The sequence below is a fragment of the Eschrichtius robustus genome, chromosome 11, assembly GCF_028021215.1.
Source record: "Eschrichtius robustus isolate mEscRob2 chromosome 11, mEscRob2.pri, whole genome shotgun sequence".
NCBI lineage: Eukaryota > Metazoa > Chordata > Mammalia > Artiodactyla > Eschrichtiidae > Eschrichtius > Eschrichtius robustus.
Genome location: NC_090834.1, coordinates 64780975 through 64798969, shown reverse-complemented (window position 1 = coordinate 64798969; position 17995 = coordinate 64780975). Strand labels below are relative to the sequence as shown.

The 17995-nt window shown below is 55.1% G+C and overlaps 1 protein-coding gene across 1 annotated transcript in view; it reads left to right on the top strand.

Annotated features, from left to right (window-relative positions):
* DCHS1 (dachsous cadherin-related 1) overlaps nucleotides 1-17995 on the top strand; it is a 34468-nt gene extending 16473 nt beyond the window's left edge. Inside the window, exons 3-21 of the mRNA XM_068555214.1 lie at nucleotides 5405-5593; nucleotides 5684-5915; nucleotides 6047-6283; nucleotides 6615-7640; nucleotides 7861-8054; nucleotides 8261-8357; nucleotides 8460-8617; nucleotides 8824-9688; nucleotides 9784-10023; nucleotides 10118-10243; nucleotides 10797-11006; nucleotides 12020-12898; nucleotides 13023-13136; nucleotides 13311-13522; nucleotides 13612-13766; nucleotides 13958-14088; nucleotides 14204-14487; nucleotides 14817-14955; nucleotides 15288-17995. Of these exons, the coding sequence (XP_068411315.1) occupies nucleotides 5405-5593; nucleotides 5684-5915; nucleotides 6047-6283; nucleotides 6615-7640; nucleotides 7861-8054; nucleotides 8261-8357; nucleotides 8460-8617; nucleotides 8824-9688; nucleotides 9784-10023; nucleotides 10118-10243; nucleotides 10797-11006; nucleotides 12020-12898; nucleotides 13023-13136; nucleotides 13311-13522; nucleotides 13612-13766; nucleotides 13958-14088; nucleotides 14204-14487; nucleotides 14817-14955; nucleotides 15288-17899 (8100 nt within the window). The 3' untranslated portion in view covers nucleotides 17900-17995. The remainder of the gene's footprint in view (nucleotides 1-5404; nucleotides 5594-5683; nucleotides 5916-6046; nucleotides 6284-6614; nucleotides 7641-7860; nucleotides 8055-8260; nucleotides 8358-8459; nucleotides 8618-8823; nucleotides 9689-9783; nucleotides 10024-10117; nucleotides 10244-10796; nucleotides 11007-12019; nucleotides 12899-13022; nucleotides 13137-13310; nucleotides 13523-13611; nucleotides 13767-13957; nucleotides 14089-14203; nucleotides 14488-14816; nucleotides 14956-15287) is intronic.

Here is a 17995-nt window from a genome sequence, read left to right as displayed (position 1 = left end):
AGAGAGGACTCTTTAAAGTTTCAAAGTTGTTCTGCAGGGCAGAGACGGAGATTCTGCACACCCATGTGGCTCCTGTTCCCCAAGGGAGATGCCAGCATTTACAGAGCTCTCCAACCCTAGTCTAGTGCTGAGGTGTCCTGGAATACACCCCCATCCCTGCCCTTGGAACTGAGCCTTGATGGGACACTTGGGCTCAGGCACGAGGATGAGAGACAACAAGAAGTATCGAGTGAGATCCCAATGTCCAGAGCAGGAAGACCTCTCAGAGGAAAAGGCAGGAGCCCTGGACAGGCTGTGGGAGCCACAGACTTCCTGCAAGTCAGGCTTGGAGGAGATGGGTGGAGCATGAAACTGGAGAGGCAGGCTGAGACCAAACTGCAGAAGTCCTTGGACACCAAGCCATGAGGGGTTAGGACTTTACTTGGAAGGCAAAAGAGGTCACTGAACTTCTTTGAGGCAGAAAAGGCATGATCAGATTCGGTTTTGGTTTTTTTTCAGGACTTTATGTTTTGGGGGCAGTTTTAGATTCATAGCAATATTGAGTGGAGGGTACAGATTTCTCATATACCCCATGCCCCCACCCATAGCCTCACGCATTATCAACATCCCACACCAGAGTGGTACATTTGTTACAACAGATGAACCTACATTGACACGTCATTGTCACCCAAGTCCATAGTTTACATTAGAGTTCACTCTTGGTGTTGTACATTCTATGGGTTTGGACAAAAGTATAAAGTATATGTATAATGGACATATATAATGACATACACTATAGTATTATAGAGAGTAGTTTCACTGCCCTAAAAATCCTCTGTTCTCTACCTATTCATCCCTCCCTCCTCACTACAGATTGTTTTTTTTTGTTTGTTTTTTGGCCATGCCACACAGCATATGGGATCTTAGTTCCCAACCAGGGATCAAACCCATGCTCCCTGCATGGAAGCACACAGTCTTAACTACTGGGACTGCCAGGGAATTCCCATTTTTGTATTTTTTTTTTTTTTTGGAAGCTAACTTGCTTTAAGGGTGAAAGAGAGATTAGATCAATGGTAAGTGATACATTCAAAAATTAACTTACCCACTGTAAGCCTGGCACTCTGCTGGGCCCTGTGAACAAAGAAAGGAAACAGTCTTATTCCCAGGCCAGTCCCAGTCTAGGCAAGGAGACACACCAGTAACTAGTAATGCATCAGGCTGCATATGAGGTGCTATGGAAGCCTAAAGGCAGACCTTTGCAGAAGCAATGAGACTTTGCCAAGTGAATAACATGGGGTATGAGGACAGGGACTCCAAGGCCACAGAAAGAGCTACAGAACATCATGATGTGTTCATGGAGCTGCGTTGTTCAAGTTGGCCTCGACTGTGCTGATGAAAAAGAGTTATGGGGAGATGAGACAAGTGAGTAGACAGGGAACAGATGACAAGCTTTGACTTTATTTTAAAAATCATAGGGAGCCATTGAGAATCTCTAGGCAAATCTGATATGTCTTTTGGAAAGATTGCTTTGGCTGCCCCATGGAATTTGGATGCAGAAGAGGACACTGGAGGCAGGGTGGTCTCTTAGGAGATTCGTGCTTGAAGTCTTTATGTCTCAGAAGTCCACCAGATCCCTGAGCATCTTCTAGGAGCTGCCTGTTGGCCTAGACTTTCAGGCCAGTGCCTAGGCCTGGCTGACCTCCTGTCTGGCCAGACTCTGGGTACTTGCCTGCCTACTGCTGTCCAGCTCCCACCCACTCTCCCATGTGTTTACTCTCCCTCTTGGCCCAGGACCAATGGGCTGTGGCTTCCAGACGTCTTCCCTCCTCACTAGTGCCTGAAGCAAGAGGGCATCTCTCCAGGTGGTTTCCTGGAGTTTTTACTAGTAGTAATCATAGGGAAGCAGGGGTAAAAATGACCGTTGGGTGTTCATAACTGTTACAAGAAGTCTTAATATTTGATTTAGTCAGTATTCATTTATCAACTATCTGCCATGTGCCTGTCATTGTATTAGGGACACAGAATACAGTAATGACTGAGTAACCCCTACCTAATTCATGGAGTTTATAGTCTAGAGGTGAGATTCATATGCAGAGAAACAGTTTTATTCCAATAATAAAAACTTCTATATGGGGATATTCATGAGGTACAGATAGGCAGTTGGAATGTTTTCTCAAAAGAAAGGACCTTTGAGCTGAGACTTAAAAGATGAGCAGGAGCTGATGAGGGGACGAGATAAGGGAAGGGTTGAAGCAGAGGTGACACGCAGAGAGAAGTGGAAGAGCTTGACTTGTCTGACTCGTTCAAGGGCCTACACGTGGCTCGGTATCTCTGGAATTTAAGGTGGGAGATGAGACTGCAGGAGGCCAGACAGTGAGGAGTCAAGCCAAGCCAAGGAGTTTGAGCATTTTTCTTTAGGGGACACTGAAGATATTTGGGTAGAGGAATAATATGATATTTGTTTTCTCAAAAGATGTTTTTATTAGTTAGTGTAGAGCAGTGGTTCACAACAGCTGGTGATTTTGCCCTCTGGAGGGGACATTTGGCAATGTTTAGAGACATTTTTGGTTGTCACAACTGGTGGGATCTATTGGTATCTAGTGGATAGAGATGCTGTCAACATCCTATAATGCATATGACAGCACCACAACAAAGAATGATCTGATCCAAAATGTCAGTCATGCCAAGGTTGAGAAGTCCTGGTATGGAGGACAGATTGGAGGGTCAGACACCTATGAGAAGGGAGCTACAGTAGTCCAGGGGAGAGACGACTCAGGCCCAAGTCAGGACAGTGATAATGGCGATGGAGAGGAACAGACAAATAGGAGGGATAATGAGGATTTACTTAGTCCCTGCTTGACTGATATGCCAAGAGAGGAAAAGGGAAGAACAGATTTCTGGCTCGAGCAACTGTGTGGATGGAGGAATCATTAGAGAGGGGTTGGAATTATCATGAGTTTAGTTTAGGACAGGTTGCATTTAAGGTGCCTGTGGGACGTCCAAGTGGAGATGTTGAGCAGGCATCTGGATGTACAAGTTTGGAGCACAGAGGAGTGGTCTGGGTCAAAGTACAGATGATGGTCAAAGCCACAGCAGTGGAAGAGAAGGCCCTCAGAGTGTGTAGAATGAGAAGAGGCCAAGGAAAGATTCCAGAGAACAACAGTGTATAACATACAGAGTAAGGAGAGGTGGAGGAAGGCTGGGGGTGGGGAAGCAGTGGGAGGAGAAGCAGGAGAGCACAGTATCAAAGTGTCAAAGCAGGAGCGACACCTGGGAAGGATGTCAGCATGGGGCAGATGAAGTAAGTTTGTGGTCTGCTAGGAATTTTAGAGAGTTCACAGATGAGGGTCTTTATTTTCTCCTTGCACTAGTGCATTTGATGAGAGCTAGGGGTGGGGTGGGGACAAGAGGAGAGAGATGAGGTTAGTTACAGCTTTCAGGCAGAGCTGGAAGCGGGAGCTGACCAAGGTTGGACTATGAAGCAAGGCTGAGAGCCTGCTGAAAATGGAGACTGCATTTGCTCTAGGACCTCCGAGCAGGGGCTGCACAGGCCAGAAAATTCACTTCTGCCTTGGTCATTTCCAGTCAACGGCCCCTGTGCCTTTTGGGGTCACTTCCTGACAACTTCTCTTGACCACTATTTATTGCTTTCTTCCTGCAGCGAGTCAGAGGGCAGAGGTCTTTAACAGCTTCTGGAGATGGTGCGGCAGCTGTGCCGCAGCCCGCCAGACTGATCCAGGGGCAAGTTTGTCTCCTGGGATATCCAGGCCCACGGCCACAGTAAAGAGTTGGGGCAGGAGCTGTTTCCAGGATTCAGCACGGCAAGGTCTTAGTGTCTCTCAGGAGGGTAAACAATGGCACAAATCACTTCTGTCAAAGGCCTCGGCAACAATCAGAAGTCCTTGGCTAGGCTTCTCTCTGAGCAACATTTTCTGGCCAAGAAAGGGGAACTCTCCAGCTTCCTTTTGCAGCATATCATGACCCTGGGGCCCGTGTAGCCACAAAGAGTACTTTGTCACAAGCTACAGCAGTCTGCACCAGCTAACCCACTATTGAGGGCCTAATGTGCACCCAATTTATAAAACTTAGTTTGAAAGAAGCTTTTGTTGTAAGGCAGGGCAATCCGAATGCCTGTTTACTCAATGAACAAATATACATAGAGTACCTACTGTGTGCCTGGCCCTGTCCTAGGCTCAGAAGCTTTCAGAATGGTGTCTCCTGCTGATCTGGCTCTGAAATGTTCAGAGGCTCCTGACATTGGTGTCCAATCATAAACTCTTCCTGAGCCAGTCTGGGAGATGCCTGAGAAGTCACCAGGAAAACCTTCCCCTATTACTTAGTTTTGGGGAGCCCCTGGAACGTAATGACCTCGGTATTCTCCTATAGACCTGCAGTTCTCCCTTTCTCATTTCCAGTGAGGTTGGCTTGAGAGATGAAGGGGTGCTAAAGGAGCATGAGCCACACCCCATAAATTCACAGTGCAGATCCTGATCACTCCAGTTACCAGAGCTGAGTATCCATCAGATCCCACTTTATAACCAAACTCAGTAAAGAGCAGGCCTGTAACATCAGTCTCAATAACTCTGTTGGTCAGCCAGTTCTCTGACTGGAGTGATTATGAGACTCGGTGATGGTTATTAACCCATCTGGAATTTGCTATCACAGCCCTTAGCACTCCCCTTTTAAGTACAGTTGGTCCTCATCATTTGCAGATTCTGTATTTGTGAACTCACCAACTCTCTAAAATTTATTTGTAACCCTTAAATCAATACTCATGGAGCTTTCACAGTCATTCCCGGACATGTGCAGAAGGATGGAAAATTCAAGTCTCTCAACAAGCACATTCCCGGCTGAGGTCGAACAAGGCAATGCTCTGCCTTCATGTTACAGCTCTCATATGGTAAACTAGGGTCCTTTTCGTGGTCTATTTAATGCCACGTTTTTTGCATTTTTGTGCTTTTTGTTTGGTGATTTTGCTGTATAAAATGGTCCCCAACTGTAGTGCTGAAGTGATGTCTGGTTTCCTAAACACAAGAAGGCTGTGCTGTGCCTTATGGAGAAAATACATGTGTTAGATAAGTTTCATTTAGTTATGAGTTGTGCCATTGGCCATGAATTCAGTGCTAATGAACCAACAATATATATTAAATAAGGTGCCTTTAAACAGAAACACACATAAAACAAAGTCCTATATTGACCAGTTGACAAAAATGTTGTGGTCAGAGTCTCACAGGAACCTAACGCAAGTGGTGAGGTCTGAGCTGGGTTTGGATTTTGGCCCGTGTCCTACTTGTCCCTTCTGTGTGTCCACCATCCAAAGACTCTGGGCACCAACTGGCCCAGGGCCTTCTCCTTCCAATTGCCACTTAGTTATGGCTTTTCTGGCCAAAAAGATGGGGCATTACTCACCCCAGCCTCTCCCCAGGTGACAGCCACAGATGCAGACAGTGGCCCATTTGGCCTCCTCTCCTATTCCTTGGGTGCCGGACTTGGGGCCTCGGGGTCTCCCCCATTCCGCATCGATGCCCACAGTGGCGACGTGTGCACGACCCGGTCCCTGGACCGCGATCAGGGGCCCTCAAGCTTCGACTTCACAGTGACAGCTGTGGATGGGGTAAGTGGACAGTCTGTGGGCAGATTGGGGTAGGGCATTCACCAGGGCCAATCAAGGGCCACCTGACTTAATGGCTGCATGTCTCACCAGGGAGGCCTCAAGTCTATGGTGTATGTGAAGGTGTTTGTGTCAGACGAGAATGACAACCCACCTCAGTTTTATCCACGGGAGTATGCTGCCAGTCTGAGCGCCCACAGTACACCAGGCACAGCTGTGCTGAGGGTGCGTGCCCAGGACCCTGACCAGGGACCCCATGGGCGACTCTCCTACCACATCCTGGCTGGCAATAGCCCCCCACTATTTGCCTTGGATCAGCACTCAGGTGAGGATCTTCACATTCCCAGGGCTTGCCTCCCCATCTGCCTAAATGAAGTACTGCCTGCACCCCACCCCCCAACCTTTCCAGCTCTATTCTGTTTCCCTATATATCTCCACTTCTGTCCCTCCTCTCAGGGCTGTTGACGGTAGCCTGGCCCTTGGCCAGACGGGCCAATTCCGTGGTGCAGCTGGAGATCGGGGCTCAGGATGGAGGTGGCTTGCAGGCAGAGCCCAGTGCCCGAGTCAACATCAGCATTGTGCCTGGAACTCCCATACCACCAGTATTTGAGCAACTACAGTATGTCTTTTCTGTGCCAGAGGATGTGCCACCAGGCACCAGTGTGGGCGTAGTCCAAGCACACAATCCATCAGGTATCACTTATCATTATATCCATTCGGTGCCATACCCAGACACCCCAACATAACCCTCGAGTATCACACCACTGATAGCCCCAATACAAAACACTGTGGTTCCAATCCCCGCCACCTCCTTGGGCATGGTACAGGCACTCTGCTTCATCCCCAGGTACATGAATATCACCCTGGTGCCACCCGGCTTCTCTGCCAACACCTACCCCTCCCTCTAATACTTTGAAAGGTCCAGGTGTGGGCACTGCCTAGCCCTTTTGGGGATCAGAGTCTGGGCCCCAACTCAAGAGGTACCCCCCCATCTCTTTTCTGACCCTTCTTTCCTCTTCCCTAGGTCGCCTGGGGCCTGTGACCCTCACCCTATCAGGTGGGGATCCCCGAGGACTCTTCTCCCTAGATGGGGCCACAGGGCTGTTACAAACGCTTCGAGCTCTGGACCGGGAGCTGCTGGGACCAGTGCTAGAGCTGGAGGTACGGGCAGGCAGTGGAGTGCCCCCGGCTTTCGCTGTAGCTCGGGTGCGTGTGCTGCTGGATGATGTGAATGACAACTCCCCTGCCTTCCCTGCACCTGAAGACACGGTGTTGCTGCCACCAAGCACTGCCCCAGGGACCCCCATCTATACACTGAGGGCTCTGGACCCCGACTCAGGTGTTAACAGTCGAGTCACCTTTACCCTGCTTGCTGGGGGTGGTGGGGCCTTCACTGTGGACCCCACCACAGGCCACATACTGCTTATGGGACCTCTGGGGCCTCCAGGGGGGCCAGCCCATGAACTGGAGCTGGAAGCCCGGGATGGCGGCTCCCCACCCCGCACCAGCCACTTTCGACTGCGGGTGGTGGTACAGGACTTGGGGACCCATGGGCTGGCTCCCCACTTCGACAGCCCAACCTACCGTGTGGACCTGCCCTCAGGCACCACCCCTGGAACTCAAGTCCTGCAAGTGCAGGCTCGAGCACCAGATGGGGGCCCTGTCACCTACCGCCTTGCAGCAGATGGGCCAAGTAGCCCCTTTGGCCTGGAACCACAGAGTGGGTGGCTATGGGTGCGAGCAGCACTGGACCGTGAGGCCCAGGAGTTATACACACTGAAAGTAATGGCAGTGTCTGGGTCCAAAGCTGAGTTGGGGCAGCAGACAGCCACAGCCACCGTGAGGGTCAGCATCCTCAACCAGAATGACCACAGTCCCCGCTTGTCTGAGGAGCCCACCTTCCTGGCTGTGGCTGAGAACCAGCCCCCAGGGACCAGTGTGGGCCGGGTCTTTGCCACTGACCGAGACTCAGGACCCAATGGACGTCTGACCTACAGCCTGCGACAGCTGTCAGAAGACAGCAAGGCCTTCCGCATCCACCCCCAGACTGGTGAGCACTGGGACCCAAAATCTGAGACCCCATAGCCTCATCCTCAGACTGGTGAACACCCAGACACGCTCCCCAGAGCCTGGCCATGAGGACCAGGACTGAGCTGGAGTTTTACCCGGGCATTCCCTTCCACACTCCCCAAACCCCGGCCTCTCACGGACCTCAGGCTCTGCATCCCTAGCTACCCCATACATGATCTCTATCTGTCCTGCACTCCCAGGAGAGGTTACCACACTCCAAACTCTGGACCGTGAGCGGCAGAGCAGCTACCAGCTCCTGGTGCAGGTGCAGGATGGGGGGAGCCCACCCCGCAGTGTCACAGGCACCGTACACATTGCAGTGCTCGACCTCAATGACAACAGCCCCACCTTCCTGCAGGCTTCAGGGGCTGCTGGTGGGGGCCTCCCTGTACAGGTATGTGAAGCTGCAGGACTCTGCCCTGAAGAAGTAAGAGGGTATGTGGGTCTCTGCTTAGAGCTGTAGGTGTAAGTGAGACTGCGTCTTGGAACAGGTTTGAGAGCAAAAAAGGGGCTCTGCCTGCACATAGGTGATGGGAACTCCATCCTGAGTTGTCTCAAGAACAGGAAGGAGACAACTGTAGATGAGCTGTGTTCCCACAGGTACCAGATGGTGTGCCTCCAGGAACACTGGTGACAACTCTGCAGGCCAGGGATCCGGATGAGGGGGAGAATGGAACAATCCTGTACATGCTAACTGGTATGGGGGCTGGAGAGAAGGGAGTTGGTGGGTGACGGCAGGCCCTCATGACATGCCCAGCTCTGGAACCCGAGGCCTCACCCTTCCTCTGCCTGTCCCCAGGTCCTGGCTCAGAGCTCTTCTCTCTGCACCCTCACTCAGGGGAGCTGCTCACTGCAGCATCCCTGATCCGAGCAGAGCGGCCTCACTATGTGCTGACGCTAAGCGCTCACGACCAAGGGAGCCCCCCTCGGAGCTCCAGCCTCCAGCTGCTGGTGCAGGTATGGCTGCCCTTCCTCCAATCTGTCCACGTCTCCTTGGTCACCAGTGTGGGCACCCCCCTCCAAGAGAGCATCTTCCTAAGGCCTTGCACCCTCTCCTCTAGTCAGGCCACTCTGACCGCCCTTCCTGCTACTCAGCAGGCCAGCCCAGATTCCCGTTTACATGGGTCCGCCTGATTCCGTACTCCCTCCTGGGTTCACAACAGGTGCTTCCCTCAGCTCGCTCGGCTGAGCCTCCGCCGGAACCTTCAGACCCAGACCCGGCCGCACCTGTGCCTGTCGTGCTGACCGTGACAGCAGCCGAGGGGCTCCAGCCCGGCTCTCTGTTGGGCTCGGTGGCGCCGCCAGAGCCGGCGGGGGTGGACGCACTCACCTACACACTGGTGGGCGGCGCCGACCCGGAGGGCACTTTCGCGCTGGACGCGGCGTCTGGGCGCTTGTACCTGGCGCGGCCCCTGGACTTCGAGGCGGGCCCGGCGTGGCGCGCGCTCACAGTGCGCGCCGAAGGGCCGGGAGGCGCGGGCGCGCGGCTGCTGCGAGTGCAGGTACGCGTGCAGGACGAGAACGAGCATGCGCCAGCCTTCGCGCGTGACCCGCTGGCTCTGGCGCTTCCGGAGAACCCAGAGCCGGGCGCAGCGCTGTACACTTTCCGGGCTTCGGACGCCGACGGCCCGGGCCCCAACAGCGACGTGCGCTACCGTCTGCTGCGCCAGGAGCCGCCCGTGCCCGCGCTTCGCCTGGACTCACGCACCGGGGCGCTTAGCGCCCCGAGAGGCCTGGATCGGGAGACCACTCCCGCTCTGCTGCTGCTCGTGGAAGCCACCGACCGGCCTGCCAATGCCAGCCGCCGCCGCGCAGCACGCGTTTCCGCGCGCGTCTTTGTCACGGATGAGAATGACAACGCCCCGGTCTTTGCGTCGCCCTCACGTGTGCGCCTCTCGGAGGATCAGCCGCCGGGGCCCGCAGCGCTGCACGTGGTAGCCCGGGACCCGGACCTGGGCGAGGCTGCACGCGTGTCATATCGCCTGGCAGCTGGCGGGGACGGCTACTTCCGGCTACACCCCAGTACCGGTGAGTTGGGCCGGGGGTGGGGGTGGGGACGAGGAGGGTGCTGACGTGGGGCGAGTGTTGAGGTTTCCTTCCAACCCGCCCTACCGCTCAACTAGGAGCGCTGTCCGTGGTGCGGTCCCTGGACCGTGAACAGCGAGCTGAGTTCGTGCTGACTGTGGTGGCCTCCGACCATGGCTCCCCGCCGCGCTCAGCCACGCAGCTCCTGACTGTCAGTGTCGCCGACGTCAACGACGAGGCACCCGCTTTCCAACAGCAGGAGTACAGCGTCCTCTTGCGTGAGAACAGCCCGCCTGGCACATCTCTGCTCACTCTGCGGGCAACCGACCCAGACCTGGGTAAGGCCTGGGGGGATGAGTTGAAAGAGGGATGGACTGGGTCAAGAAAGGGTATATTCACCCTCTGATCTTCCCCCACGCTGCCCCTCCTCAGGGGCCAATGGGCAAGTGACTTATGGAGGCATCTCTGGCGAAAGCTTCTCCCTGGACCCAGACACTGGAGTTCTTACAACTCTTCGGGCCCTGGATCGGGAGGAGCAGGAGGAGATCAATCTGACAGGTATACGTTGACAGGATGCCCAAAGCCTGAGGTGTTGTAAACAGCAGTGTTACATGGGCAGGACCCCCAAAGTACATTTTATAAGCTTCCACCTCTTACAGCACAGTTTCTATTATATTTTTAATCCTTTTGGGGAGTCAAGAGTTTGGCAGAGTCCAAGTTGAACTGCTATCTAGGCTGTCACCAGTGTGATCACACTAACTCTCAAATGCGTAATGTCACAGCTATGCCCTCTAGGATTCCCTCTGCAGCCATTTAACAGAGTAGCATGTGGATATTGAGTACCAGAGAGATTAAGTAACTTGCTTAGGCTAACACAGCTTGGAAGTGGCAGAGCTGGGACTTGAACTCAGATCTTTTGTTACCTCATTTAGTGCCTTTTCTGTCACACCACCACATATACGTATGTGTGCCTGTGTGCTTGTGGGGTGTGGAGAGAGGGACATATTCTGATTTTTGTGTGCACCTGGTGAACACATGTGAACACTATGTGGTGTGGATTCCTCCATGGGATGAGAGCAGGCTAGATCTCACTGATTTTGCTTCCCGATAGTGTATGCCCGGGATGGGGGCTCGCCTCCGCTGTTGACCCACGTCACAGTGCGAGTGGCTGTGGAGGATGAGAATGACCACGCCCCAGCCTTTGGGAGTGCCCATCTCTCCCTGGAGGTGCCTGAGGGCCAGGACCCACAGACCCTTACCACGCTGCGGGCCTCTGACCCGGATGTGGGAGCCAACGGGCAGCTGCAGTACCGCATCCTGGGTGAGAACCTTCCCGCACCCACTTGCCCAGGGGTACTCCTTGTTGGCCTGTGTCAGACCCAATGTGCCCGGTCTCCTTTTCCTTCTCTTTATGTTTCTGTGTCTCCAAGCATCTATTTCTGTTCCCCTCCAGTTCTTGATCTCCTCTTTGTCTCTTTTTATCTTTTTGTTTCTTTTCTTTCTTGATTGTCTCTCCCTGTAGAGCAGTTGTTCTCAAACTTTTTCGTCTCAGGAACCCTTAACATTCTTAATTTTTGAGAACTGTAAAGAACTTTGGCTTATATGATATCAGCATTTATTGATGTAATAAAATGTGAAATAATAATTTAATAAATATATAAATATATAATAAACAAATTATATCAGTATTTACAATATTTATATTAAAGATGAGAAAATTTTAAAATATCATTGCAAAGCAAACCAATGAAGTATACCACTTGCCGTATTTCTGCATAGGCCCAAGGAAATTTTAGGATTTCAACTAACAATTTGTTGGACAGTAATGAAGTTACAAAGATTATAGCAGGTATAACTGAACACAAGCCAGCAAAAACTGAGTGAATCTCTGAAAACAACACATATTTATGCTCTAAACTTTCTACCTAGAATGTTCTGGGAAACACAAGACTACACAAGCACACACATTCCATTAACCATCCAAGTCATGATGTCCTCACATGTCAGGTAGCATCTGGACCCCACTCTGCATTTATGAGTTGATGAGAATGAAAAAGTCATATAATGTCTTAGTATTACTATGAAAATAGTTTTGATCTTATGTACTCCCCAAAAGGGTCTCAGGGGAATCCCTGGGGTCCGCAGACCACACTCTTAGAAAAGCTACTTTGCAGTATCTTTCTTTACCTTCTGTGTTTTTTTCTGCCTTTATCCCACTTTCCCTCTTTTCTCTCTCCCTCTCTCTTTCTCTTTCTTTGCCAGGTTGCCTGTAAATCACCCCCACTCCCATGGGCTGACACATGTATGTTTATGTGTGCATGCCCTTCTCTGCAGATGGGGACCCATCAGAAGCCTTTGTCCTGGACCTAGCTTCTGGGGAGTTTGGCACCATGAGGCCACTAGACCGGGAGGTGGAGCCAGCATTCCAGCTGCAGATAGAAGCCCGGGACGGAGGCCAGCCAGCTCTCAGTGCTACTCTGCTTGTGACAGTGACAGTGCTGGATGCTAATGACCATGCCCCCGCCTTCCCTGTGCCTGCCTACTCTGTGGAGGTGCCTGAGGATGCACCTGCAGGGGCCCTGCTGCTGCAGCTACAGGCTCATGATCCTGATGCTGGGCCCAATGGCCGCGTGACCTACTACCTGGGTGCAGGTGCAGCAGGAGCCTTCCTGCTGGAGCCCAGCTCTGGGGAATTGCGCACAGCCACAGCCCTGGACAGAGAGCAGTGTCCCAGTTATGCCTTTACCGTGAATGCAGTGGATGGTGCAGCTGCTGGACCCCTAAGCACCACAGTGCCTATCACCATCATGGTGCGCGATGTCAATGACCACGCGCCCACCTTCCCCACCAGTCCCCTGAGGCTGCGCCTGCCCCGCCCAGGCCCTAGCCTCAGCACCCCAACCCTGGCTCTGGCCACTCTGCGAGCTGAAGACCGTGACGCTGGTGCCAATGCCTCCATCCTATACCGGCTGGCAGGCACACCACCTCCTGGCACCACTGTGGACTCTTACACCGGTGAAATCCGTGTGGCCCGCTCCCCTGTATCCCTGGGTCCCCAGGATCGTGTCCTCTTCATTGTGGCAACCGACCTTGGCCGTCCAGCTCGCTCCGCCACTGGTGTGGTCATTGTTGGGCTGCAGGGGGAGTCTGAGCGTGGACCCCGCTTTCCCCGGGCTAGTAGTGAAGCCATGCTCCGTGAGAATGCACCCCCAGGTGGGTGCCCAACCATGTCTCCCAGCTTTGTATGCCTGGATGGGTTGGGGTTACTAACTAAAAATAGTCCCCAGACTCCCTCAGTCTAGTGCTCACATTTCAACCAATATCATCCTCTCTGCAGGGACTCCCATTGTCTCCCCCAAGGCTATCCATACAGGGGGCTCAAGTGGACCCATCACATACAGCATTCTCAGTGGGAATGAGAAAGGGACATTCTCCATCCAGCCTAGTACAGGTAAGGGGCAGGAGCAGGGGGCTCTGTGAGGGGACAGGCTCCTGGCGGGGCTCCTGTTTGGGCCCGAGGAGACTCTGGTTGGGGAGAGGCTGCCCTTGAGTAGCGGACCTCAGACAAGGAGGCTCTAGGGCAAGCAAGAGGTCTGTCAGTGATGTACGTTCCACCTCCCTCCAGGAGCCGTCACAGTTCGCTCAGCAGAGGGGCTGGACTTTGAGGCAAGCCCACGGCTGCGACTGGTGCTGCAGGCGGAGAGTGGAGGAGCCTTTGCCTTCTCCGTGCTGACCCTAACCCTGCAAGATGCCAATGACAATGCTCCCCGCTTCCTGCGGCCCCACTACGTGGCCTTCTTGCCTGAGTCTAGGCCCTTGGAGGGACCCCTGCTGCAGGTGTGGGGTGTGACGGGAAGATGGGGGGCAGGGCTGGGCAGACTTTGTCTGTGGCCAGCCCAGTGCCAGCAGCCTCCTACTTTCACCAGGTCGAAGCAGATGACCTGGATCAAGGCCCCAGTGGACAGATCTCCTACAGTCTGGCCGCATCCCAGCCAGCCCGGGGATTGTTCCATGTAGACTCAGCCACAGGCACTATCACTACCACAGCTATCCTGGACCGTGAGATCTGGGCCGAAACACGGTGAGGCTTGGGTCTGTAGACCCTGAGACTCCATCCCAGGTCCATCCAGTTTCGAGCCCCGCATGGAATCCCCTTCAATCCCTAGGCCACGTCCTGAGTTCCCCACCCCCCAGCCTGTCCTGAGCCCTCCTATCCCTGCACAAGGTTCTCCCTTATCCCCAGGCCCCACCCCGATTGTGCTCTGTGTTCAGGCTGGTGCTGATGGCCACAGACAGAGGAAGCCCAGCCCTGGTAGGCTCAGCTACCCTGACGGTGATGGTCATCGACACCAATGACAATCGCCCCACCATCCCCCAGCCCTGGGAGCTCCGAGTGTCGGAAGGTGAGGACTGGGTAAAGTGAGAGGTACAAAGGGTGGTAGGGAAGCACTTTTCCCCACTCTGGGGCTCCAGGGGCCTCTGGGACCATGCCAAACACACTTGTCCCATGTATTGCAGATGCACTATTGGGCTCAGAGATTGCACAGGTAACAGGGAATGATGTGGACTCAGGACCAGTACTGTGGTATGTGCTGAGCCCTTCTGGGCCCCAGGATCCCTTCAGTGTAGGCCGCTATGGTGGCCGCCTCTCCCTCACGGGCCCCTTGGATTTCGAGCAGCGTGACCGCTACCACCTGCAGCTCCGGGCACATGACGGGCCTCACGAGGGCCGTGCCAACCTCACGGTGCTCGTGGAGGATGTCAATGATAATGCACCCGCCTTCTCACAGACCCTCTACCAGGTACTGATGCCCCCACCTCTGGGCCCAGGGTTGTTCACAACGGAGGGGAGTGACAAGGCTAAAAGGATCTGAGGTGGGCTGGATGTCGGGACTGACTTGGGGACGGATCTTTGGGGATATAAGACCAGCCTTATAAGTCCTGGGAACTGTGTCCAGGTTCTTCATCCAGTGCCCACAAATGGGGGAAGGTGCACAATCCAGATTCTAAGGGGTAGATGGGCTCCAAGCTGGGACGGATGCCAAGCGGAGCTCATGAGACCAAGCTCCAGAACATAGGCTGAGTGGGCAGCTGGGATGCTTGGCCATAAACCCTTGTCCTCACACCTCAGGTGATGCTGCTTGAGCACACACCCCCAGGCAGTGCCATTCTCTCCGTCTCTGCCACTGACCGGGACTCAGGTGCCAATGGTCACGTCTCCTACCACCTGGCTTCCCCTGCTGAGGGCTTCAGTGTTGACCCCAACAACGGTGCGTCCTTCCTGGGATCTACCCCCTTATCCTTGACTGTGCTGGGCCATGTTTTGACCTCATTCCTGGAATTTCTTGCCTGAACTCTTAACTCCTAGATCTCTGACCCAGGAAGGACATTTTCCACCCTTTGTCTCTATTTTAAGCACTGTCCTGACTGCATGCCTAGAAGCCATTCTCTGAATCCTGGAGGCCACTCCATAATCTCCTAGCACACAGGCCACTCCCTGGAGTCTGACTTCCGAGGCCATTTCCCAGTCCCTGAAGGGTCACTCTGCTCACCCACAGCCTCTGCTGATGGCATATTTCTCTTCATTCCCGTCTCATCTCAGGGACCTTGTTCACAACAGTGGGGACAATGGCCTTGGGCCATGAAGGGCCAGGAGTGGTGGACGTGGTGCTGGAAGCACGAGATCATGGGACGCCGGCTCGGGCAGCACGCACCACAGTGCACGTGCAACTGCAGGACCAGAACGACCATGCCCCGAGCTTCACGTTGCCACACTACCGTGTGGCAGTAACTGAAGATCTGCCCCCTGGTTCCACCCTGCTCACCCTGGAGGCCACAGATGCCGACGGAAGCCGCACCCACGCCACCGTGGACTACAGCATCGTCAGTGGCAACCGGGGCCGAGTCTTCCAGCTGGAACCCCGGCTGGCTGAGGCTGGGGAGGGTGATGGATTAGGCCCCCGGGCCCTGGGCTGCCTGGTGTTGCTTGAGCCTCTAGACTTCGAAAGCCTAACCCAGTACAATCTAACTGTGGCTGCAGCTGACCGGGGACAGCCACCTCGAAGCTCGGCTGTGCCGGTCACTGTCACTGTGCTGGATGTCAATGATAACCCACCTGTCTTCACCCGAGCATCCTACCGTGTGGCAGTACCCGAGGACACACCTGTTGGAGCCGAGCTGCTGCACGTGGAGGCCTCCGACGCTGACCCAGGCCCGCATGGCCTTGTGCGTTTCACCCTCAGCTCAGGCGACCCTTTTGGGCTCTTTCAGCTGGATGAGAGCTCAGGTGACTTGCGACTGGCCCACCCCTTGGACTGTGAGACCCAAGCTCGACATCAGCTTGTCGTGCGGGCTGCCGACCCTGCCGGGGCACACTTTGCTCTGGCACCAGTGACCATCGAGGTCCAGGATGTGAATGACCACAGGCCGGCCTTCCCTCTGAGCTTGCTCAGCACCAGCCTGGCAGAGAACCAGCCTCCAGGCACTCTCGTGACTACTCTGCACGCGATCGATGGGGATGCTGGGGCTTTCGGAAGGCTCCGCTACAACCTGCTGGAGGCTGGGCCAGGGCCTGAGGGCCGTGAGGCATTTGCGCTGAACAGCTCAACAGGGGAGCTGCGGGCACGAGTGGCCTTTGACTATGAGCACACAGGAAGCTTCCAGTTGCTGGTGGGTGCTACCGACGCTGGGAATTTGTCAGCCTCAGTCACTGTGTCAGTGCTGGTGACTGGTGAGGATGAGTATGACCCGGTATTCTTGGCTCCAGCTTTCCACTTCCAAGTGCCAGAGGGTGCCCGGCGTGGCCACAGCCTGGGTCACGTGCAGGCCACAGACGAGGATGGAGGTGCTGATGGCCTGGTGCTCTATTCCCTTGCCACCTCTTCCCCTTATTTTGGTATCAACCAGACTACAGGTGCCCTGTACCTGCGGGTGGACAGCCGGGCACCAGGCAGCGGAACAGGCACCTCTGGGGGTGGGGGCCGGACCCGACGTGAGGCACCACGGGAGCTGAGGCTGGAGGTGGTAGCACGGGGGCCTCTGCCTGGTTCCCGGAGTGCCACGGTGCCCGTAACTGTGGACATCACCCACACTGCGCTGGGCCTGGCACCTGACCTCAACCTGTTATTGGTGGGGGCTGTGGCGGCCTCCCTGGGAGTCGTGGTGGTGCTTGCACTGGCAGCCCTGGTCCTAGGGCTGGTGCGGGCCCGGAGCCGCAAGGCTGAGGCGGCACCTGGGCCGATGTCACAGGCAGCACCCCTGGCCAGTGGTTCTCTACAGAAACTGGGCCGAGAGCCACCCAGCCCACCGCCTTCAGAGCACCTGTATCACCAGACTCTCTCCAGCTATGGTGGGCCAGGAGCTGGAGGACCCTACCCCCGTGGTGGCTCCCTGGACCCTTCACACTCAAGCGGCCGAGGCTCAGCGGAGGCTGCAGAGGATGACGAGATCCGCATGATCAACGAGTTCCCCCGTGTGGCCAGTGTGGCTTCCTCTCTGGCTGCCCGTGGCCCTGACTCCGGCATCCAGCAGGATGCAGATGGACTGAGTGACACATCCTGCGAGCCACCTGCCCCCGACACCTGGTATAAGGGCCGCAAGGCAGGGCTGCTGCTGCCGGGTGCAGGGGCCACTCTGTACCGAGAAGAGGGCCCCCCAGCCGCTGCCACAGCCTTCTTGGGGGGCTGTGGCCTAAGCCCTGCACCCACTGGGGACTATGGCTTTCCAGCAGATGGCAAGCCATGTGTGGCAGGAGCACTGACGGCCATTGTGGCTGGTGAGGAGGAGCTCCGTGGCAGCTATAACTGGGACTACCTGCTGAGCTGGTGCCCTCAGTTCCAGCCGCTGGCCAGCGTCTTCACAGAGATCGCCCGGCTCAAGGATGAGGCTCGGCCATGTCCCCCAGCTCCCCGTATTGACCCACCACCCCTCATCACTGCCGTGGCCCACCCAGGAGCCAAGTCTGTGCCCCCCAAGCCAGCCAGCACGGCCACAACCCGGGCCATCTTCCCACCAGCCTCTCACCGCTCCCCCATCAGCCATGAAGGTTCCCTGTCCTCAGCTGCCATGTCCCCCAGCTTCTCACCCTCACTGTCTCCTCTGGCTGCTCGCTCACCTGTTGTCTCACCATTTGGGGTGGCCCAGGGCCCCTCAGCCTCAGCACTGAGTGCAGAGTCCGGCCTGGAGCCACCCGATGACACGGAGCTGCATATCTAGCTGTGGCCCGGGCTGGGCCCCGACCTGGGATGCGCACAGTGTCCCCAATGCAGGCCCCATCTGAGCCTGCCCTGGGCAGCCTCGGACCATGATTGG